Source organism: Quercus lobata, chromosome 5 (assembly GCF_001633185.2).
Source record: "Quercus lobata isolate SW786 chromosome 5, ValleyOak3.0 Primary Assembly, whole genome shotgun sequence".
Lineage (NCBI taxonomy): Eukaryota > Viridiplantae > Streptophyta > Magnoliopsida > Fagales > Fagaceae > Quercus > Quercus lobata.
In genome coordinates this window covers 77,350,779-77,358,836 of record NC_044908.1, presented here as the reverse complement: position 1 = coordinate 77,358,836, position 8,058 = coordinate 77,350,779, and the positions used below count along the sequence as shown (strand labels likewise).

General features: G+C 34.1%; 1 protein-coding gene across 2 annotated transcripts; it reads right to left on the bottom strand.

The window, feature by feature from the left end:
* Positions 1-5,285: 5,285 nt before the first annotated feature.
* LOC115989054 (BTB/POZ domain-containing protein At3g22104-like) lies at positions 5,286-7,998 on the bottom strand. Of its 2 annotated transcripts, none has more exons than XM_031112713.1 (3): positions 7,518-7,998; positions 5,990-7,090; positions 5,286-5,781 (listed from the first exon to the last, which is right to left on the bottom strand). In XM_031112713.1, exons 1-3 carry the CDS (start codon positions 7,578-7,580, stop codon positions 5,374-5,376), a joined length of 1,572 nt encoding a protein of 523 aa, XP_030968573.1. In that variant the 5' UTR covers positions 7,581-7,998; the 3' UTR covers positions 5,286-5,373. The 2 variants fall into 2 exon arrangements, with proteins under 2 accessions (XP_030968573.1, XP_030968574.1); XM_031112714.1 differs by having other exon boundaries at positions 5,990-6,993.
* Positions 7,999-8,058: the final 60 nt, after the last annotated feature.

The window sequence follows — 8,058 nt, the reverse complement described above, 5'->3', positions numbered from 1 at the left end:
TAAACTTAACCATGTATTTATAAGCTCATCTATGGTGGTATGTTATGATCCTAGTGTCCCACATGGATTAAATATAAGATTAACCATGTGTTTTTAATCTCTTGGATACCCTCCCCTTACAGGTCAGTTTTCAAGGATGAGTTTTACCCATGGGTTCCTAACAATAATAGGACCATTAGAATAAGGCCATGTGGGCCAATATAATAGTTTTATGGTTCTATTGCTTAATGCATTTGCTCTCTCTCTCTCTCTCTATGGACTAAGTATAAGCTTAACCATGTATTTATAAGCTCATCTATGGTGGTATGTTATAATCCTAGTGTCCCACATGGATTAAGTATAAGCTTAACCATGTGTTTTTAATCTCTTGGACACCCTCCCCTTACAGGTCAGTTTTCAAGGATGAGTTATACCCATGGGTTCCTAACAATAATAAGACCATTAGAATAAGGCCATGTGGGCCAATATAATAGTTTTATGGTTCTACTACTTAGTGCATTTGCTCTCTCTCTCTCTCTCTCTCTCTCTCTCTCTCTCTCTCTCTCTCTCTCTCTCTCTCTCTCTCTCTCTCTCTCTCTCTCTGGAGGGTGACTACTAAGTTGTATCAAAACTGTCGATCTTGAGATGATTGAATCCATTGCAATTCGTCAAACTCTTATGGAGTTTTATTTCAAAGGTGGAGATCCCTTTTGGTTGCATTGCCTCTTGTTACATGGAAGGAGAAGCGTGGGAATGTTTCCAAGATGTGGAGGCATTGGGTTTGTGCACAAATTGGGTGCATTTCATATGTGCCCTACATGATCGGTTTCGAGCACCAATCCTTGATGCATCAATGGAGACTACCACCTAAGAATCTAAGATGCAAGAATCAGCAATCCAAGTGTAGGTAATCCAAAAATCAAAGATGCAAAGGCCAACAATTTTAATGATTCTAGAATCAAATGAGGTCTTAAGGATCCAAGAACATTTCGAGGTCCAAAGAACTAATAAGATCTTGAAGATTGAAGAACCATTGAAGGCTCAAGAATTTGAGCAAAGTTTGAAGATCTACGAAAAAGGAACCTTCATATGTACGGAACCGCTTGTCAAAGAGAAGTGCATGAATATGATGATCAAAATGTCACTAAGGTATTGGTCCATTGGAAGATCTCCTTTGATGAAGATGCCACTTCACAACAACACCTTGTGGACAAAATGTTTTGAAAGGGAGAGAAATGTTAGGAACCCCTATAGGTATATAAATAATAATTATTGTAATGTTGCATTTATTTAGTTAGTTGGTTAGTTAGTTACAATTCCAAGCATATTAATCATATTTAACACATGTTGGAATTATTAATGCATAGGGGAATAATAGGACCATTAGGATAAGGTCATGTGGGCCAATAGAATAGTTTTATGGTTCCATAAATACCTACTTGTAATCACATTTCCATCATTGAAGAATAAACTAACTCAATACTTGGTGCATTTCCTCTCTCTCTCTCAATATATTTCTATCAATTCCCTTATAATTCCTATTCATCTCCATTAAGAACCATCGGGTTCCTAATACAAATCCTATCATCTTTTTACTTTAAAAACCAAAGTTTCGTAATTGACAAAGTCATTTCCTAAGCTCCTAACCAAAATTTTTGAAAATTAGTTTTGTTACGTAGACTTTGATAGAGCATGCTTTTGTTTTTAGGCTTATACAGTTATACTATTATTTTGGGTCTATTTAAGTTCATTTGGCATGTGGGCCTATTTAATCTAAAATCAGTAATGACTCCTAATTCTACCGGTTTGATTTTACGATTAAAATCTCGATCTCATTTCAGTTCTATAAATTTAAGATTTTTTGTACCATTTGAATTGTATAAAACATTTCAGATCGTAAGATTGTACTGTCAGATAAGTGTGAGTTACAAACAAAACAATTAGTTCACAATGCTAGTTACTTTGAGCCTTAAAACCCTTGAAAAAGACGACAAAAACGTTGCACATATAAATGAGAGAATCAAGTCACGTATAGGGTATTCATCTTTGACAATGTAGTCCAACCATACACCCAAGTATTCGATTTTAAAATACTAATTCGATCTAGTCCTTGAGTTTGTGCCTCTTGACTATTCTTGATAGCCCTAGTAAGTTCTTGCATTTTTGCATACAAATAGTTTGAAATTTTTCTCTGAAAGAGTTCCAGCTCCTTGACTTTGTCAATTCATTAATGCTCCCTGCTTCCATCAAATTGGAAGACTAAAATAATCCTCATTATCAATATCATTGTGTTTTTCTCTTGGTATGGTTCAAGAGTGATTACAAGGATGTTGGTCCAAGACACTTTTTTCTTGGCTGCATAGCTTGCATTTAAGGCTCACACTCCCCAATTGCAATTAATAGCTACCTCATCCTTCCATGTGCACCTTTGGTTTCTTCTTCTTTTCCTCAATATCTTTTTCTTTGGCAAGTGGATTTGGATGAGCTTCTTTTTTTTCTTTTTTTCTTTTTTTCATTTGCTTATCAAGTTATTTGGTTATGTATAACCTTTTAAACACTCTTTTTTTTTTTCTTTTTTTGTTTTAAATTATTAAGTATAGCAGTCTTCATATTTCCTCACGGATCCTCAAATTAATAAGACACTAAAGGCATAGGGAATGGCCCTACAATATTGTCCATATTTCATATTTGTATCTAAAGTATAGAAAAGAAATATTATTAAACTGATCTCTGACAAAGTTAAAAAAGCAATTGCAATTGCAGCAGTAAATTAAGATAGAGTACGTGCATTTGATTAGCTAAATTGGTAAAATATTTTGTCATCAAATAAGAAATTTGAATTCGAATCTTGTGTGCACGAAAAGATACTCATTGACATCTTTACATGAATATGATAGTAAAAAATAAGAATCATAAAACTAATGCCAGAATTTCAAATCATATCATATTTATTATTAATAAATAAATAAATCAAATATAATGCAGAAAGACTTGATGCTTAATATGATTAGCTACAAAGGGTCATGAAAGCACCAATTACTTTTAAACCAATGTGAATTATTAATAAAACAATTAATTCACGGTGCAAGACTGCTAGCTACTTGCTGGGAAATACAATACTCTTTATTTCACTTGAAATTGACAGAATTCATTTCCCATTTTAAGATTTTATTTTTTTTTATCAAACACTGTATAGTGTCACATCATTTAAAAAATAACATGACATTGGATAAAAAATTAGAGTAGTAATGTTTAATATGAAACATAAAATAATCAATTTTAAATGGAAGAAACATTTGAAAAAGAAGACAAAAAAAATGTGTATATTAATTAGAGAATCTAGTGACATTGATTATATATCTTAGATACCGAACTCCAACCATTATGGGTTCATACACCCAAGTTTTAAAACACAAATATATAGACCTTGAGGGAAGATTGAATGCTTCTTGAATCTTGACTGACTAGTGAGTATTTACAATGAGTTTAGCTTCAAATTGGTCTGAAACAATATTCTTTCAACCCATATATTGTGGCGATTAAAGAGATTGTTCATGTGTAATTTCAGTCATATAATTTTTCTAATGTGTCATGTGATCTGTTTAAATAATATAGATAAATAGTCTTATAAATTATTACATAATAAATTAAATGTAATGACTTCAAACCTTATAAATTGTCACATAGTAGATGGAAGGAAATAGCTTAAAAGTAGTTGAAAGCTAAACTTTTTCCATTTACAATTAACATACAAATGGTTTGAAATATTTCTATGAAAGAGCTCCTGGACTTTGTCGATTCATTTAATGCTCCCTGCTTCCAACAAATTGGAAGTCTAAAAAACAGCCCGATTATCAATATCATTGTGTTTCTCTCATGGTAAGATTCAAGGGTGATTACAAGTATGTTGGTTCATGACACTCTTCTCTTTGCTGCATAGCTTGCATTTAAGGCTCACAAACCCCAATTGCAATTAATAGCCATACCAAGTTTTTTTTTTGAGAAAGAATAGCCACACCAAGTTGACTGTGTTGTACTTGCTACATTGTTAATCATTTGGCCATTGTTACTTAATTACCTCACAGCCCAATAAGATTTAAGTCATGGTAAATCATGGTGCATTTTTCCATCACAATATGGGCATGACAAAGTGTTCATCTTGATTTACCAATAACAAATGGGGATGACAACAAACAAAAAAAAAAAAACACAAACACTTTGGTTATTGCAACTCCGGGGTTCTCATATTAATGTTGGTGTTAGCGAGCCCCACAACTACGCGTGCACTTTGCCGTATAGCTCGCTGACGCAGTCGGCGATAGACTTGGACGTTAGCTTGTATGAATATTCTTTAGAAACATCCACTGATTTTTTTAAAGCCTATTTTCATCATCCTCGATTTATGGAAAGGACATTGATGCCCACATTGTCTCCATTACTATGTGTTTAAATTATCTTTGTTAAATTTACACAATCAGATTATGATTTTTTTTTTTTTTTTTTTTAAAAGCAGTATGAGAAAAAAGACAAACTTGGGTTACATTAATGAATTAGATTCAATCATTTGGTTCATTGGTTAATACGTCTATATAGTTGAATTTAATTGGGAAATCTAAGATACAATACTTAATTGTATAAGACAAAACTTGGGTACTATGCTTTAATTTCCTCAGTTGATTTCAACCATGTAATTGTATTGAGCAATACAGGAAAATCAATTTTATCTTTTCCAAGTTTCAACCACTATATTTTATCTATTAGCTTGTGAGTTGTACAATTTTATACATCAACATTACATCACTAGTCAAAAGGGTAACTCCAAGGGATTGGGACCAAAAAATACAATCTCAAACTGAGGAAACAGCAGTTTAAGCAATGTTTATTGGACATTTGGACTTGAAAAGATGCGACAATTGTATCATTTGTTTCATTCAGAATTCTTGACAAAGATTACCAATTTACAATGACGAAATCCAAATGCTTCGTTTAAGGCATCCCTTTTGGACTTGAGCATGACACCCTTCAAGGGAAAAGTGGTGTATACTAACGAGGTCAGAAAGGAACTATTGTGAGTGCTTTTTGGCGTTTCTATCATGAGCAACAATATTATGGTGCTTGCAAAAGAAGCATCAAGAGCTATGATTGGACTTCAACAATCTTTTTGTCCTTTCACTTGGATAGTGCTAGATGATCAATTTCACGTTTATAAAGTTATAAAATGCTCCCATTTGCTGGCTTGCACTTGTTATGAAAAGTTTTTATCCTTGTTTTACTTCACAGAAAAGAAATAAGAATTTAGCCCTTTATTATTACTCAACAAATCATTTTGACAGAAAGTGCAAATAAAATATATACATGAAATTGGGTAGCAACTAGCAAGTATCCAAAGTTTTGTCATGAACAGAGCTTTGGTAAGGATCTAGCATTGCCAAGGATAGATAATCTTGATCTCATTATGTTTGCCATCTCTGTCTGCATTGCACCACAAACCTTCTCCAACCCCATCATCTTCCAATGCATTCCTTGCAAATCTGCTCTAAGCTTCTTGGTCTCAGAATCCTCCTTACCTAAATTTTCCTTAGTGTTGCTACAAAACAAAGAGTCACAAAAAGTTAAGAGATGGTGGGTGTCTGAAAGTGAACATTTGATCATGGATTGTTGTGTAGTAAGAGCCTTTTGCACAGTTTGTGAAGGAAATTTTGAGTTCCGAGATAGATCTTTCAAAGCTTCTTCTGAGAGCTTCTCATGGTTCAGTGCACAACAGACACTCCTCTTTTCTTCTTCACATAATCCAGCATGAACCTGTGGAAACCTGAAGTCAGTACAAGGATTGAAATTTTGTAAAAACATGGAGCATACCACATTTTGTGAGAGTTAAAATCTGAATAGAGGAACAAAATGATACTTGAACACTATTTCCATAACAAGCACCAAACAAGCTCAGCTTTTATTGAATGTAATGTGCTAATTCCATCTATCAGTGTATGAAACATTGCAATATGGTACATACCTCTAGAAACAAATCCATGGCTTGGTAAACACGATCATAAGATGCTCTAGCATAATCTGGCAGCAGCAATACTAATGCAGTAAACTTGGAAGGTTTCAGATGGGAATCCGGAGCCACTTCCACAAGGTATGAATCCAACAAGTTGGTAACCTTTTTTAATCGACTTGTAAATGACAAACTACCGCCTTCAAGGAGAAATGCTTGTACAAGCCTTAAAACCAAATTAACATCATAGTAATAAACTCGTCTATGTGGAGATGGGGCAAGCAGATAATCAATTGTTGCTTGATCCAACTGTGAACCCATCAGGCTCTCTAAATTATTTCTGTAAAATTTACTTATTCTCAAGCCTAAAGCCACTCGATAAATTTCAAATAAGCCCTTGCAAGAAAGAGAACTCCTATCAAGCAAAGAAATCAGATTAATTACAACCTCTGTGATTTTGCACTTCTCAGCTGTTGCTGCACCAATACATCTTGATTTGTGATAATAGAAGAGAAACTTATAGATTGTAGCATGGTTGACTTTCAGGGAGACCATTGTCTTGATTAACTTGTCTATCAAATCAACATTCAAGAACAAAAGATCTTCAAACCACCAGGTTAGTTGAGAAGAGCTGCTTTTCAGGCTGTCGATGCTTGTATCACAGGAAAATTGGAAACTAGAACTGTCTGAAGAACATGTATGTGGGCTTGCAATACTAGGCAAAGCAATCCGTCCTATTAGACAATCCAAGATACACTGAAGCATAACTGAAGATTTTGTGGCAGGAAGTAAATCTTGGCACTGTTTCAGAGCTTCTAAGAGCTCAGACCAAGTCCAAAAGTTGATCCCTTTAAGAGATTTCTCAGTTTGGTCAATTAAACTATGTCTACTAGAACCATTACCATCCATCTCCAAAAAATGAGCAGCACAGTTTAGGAGAAATATGTTCGAGGGTGTTATCATAGTTCTGCCATTGTCGTAGCAAAACATTGCCATGAGCTCAAAACCCTTTGCACCACCTGGAAATTCATTGAATATCACTTTCAAGTTCCTCACTGTGCCCTTCAAATCACCAAATAATTTGCTAAATAGACTTGAGAAGGACATGAGAATTTTCTGCAAGTATTTATGACACAACAGAGTCATATGGCTAGCAAAAAGTTCAGAAAATTAACTACTCTCACACTTAAGGGGAAAAAAAAGAAAAGAATGTTCTTGTTTTGTTTTCTACAAGAAGGAAAAGAAGGAAATCGTTTAAGAAATGGGAGCAAAAGACAAAAGATTTCATTTTAACATTCTTTGATTAATGAACCAATAAAGAAAACTTGTTCACAAGACTCAACACTTCGACGTCTTAGAGCTTGAAAGGCTACTGACTCATGAAGCTTTTAATTCCACTAAGAAAAATTAGCAATAGTTTCTGAGATATGAATGACAAACAAAGCAGGAAGGTCTAAAAATCTTTCTAATGCTTTGAGAGATTAAGGTATAAAAGAGGTCAACTTTTAACAGATATGAATGCCAAACAAAGTGAAGTGTTTACCTTATGGACCATAAAAACTTCTTCCCCATTGACATCCACCTCAAGATCACAGCACCCTTCCATTGTTCACATAAACAAATCTGAAAGCTCACCTAAAACAAACGTTCATGCAACTTGAAAAGGTTTGGAAAAGATGTACTTTTCAGACTGATCCAGAAGGATAAAAAGGGATATAAAGAGTTGTGCACCAAGAAGGTAAAGAGAAATAGTGGAACTATTTGTCATTGAACTTTCTGTTGCTCAGTCAATGACAAGTATAGAAACCATGTTTGTTCCTACTAGTAAAGAGACAATGGAGGGAATAAGAAGCAACTAAGACATTTTAAAATGATATAAATAATATATAGACTAACAAAGATTCTAGGAGAGAACCAACTCTTTCTAGGAGGCAGGTAATAAAACATTATGACCAAGTAGTTAATATTGATATACGCATTGCACATCTAGGACCACATTATTTGTCATAACTTGATGACATGTGCAACTGTGATCGGTGAACCATCACTTTCACATGAATCCACTATTTTTTCTTGATACAGTC

Excerpts from the sequence above, each read along its gene's own strand:
- LOC115989054 (XM_031112713.1), bottom strand. The coding sequence starts at position 7,580 with ATGGAAGGGTGCTGTGATCTTGAGGTGGATGTCAATGGGGAAGAAGTT. Across the intron at positions 7,091-7,517 it reads AAGTTTTTATGGTCCATAAG|AAAATTCTCATGTCCTTCTC; the intron begins GTAAACACTTCA and ends AAATACTTGCAG. Across the intron at positions 5,782-5,989 it reads CCATGGATTTGTTTCTAGAG|GTTCATGCTGGATTATGTGA; the intron begins GTATGTACCATA and ends AGGTTTCCACAG.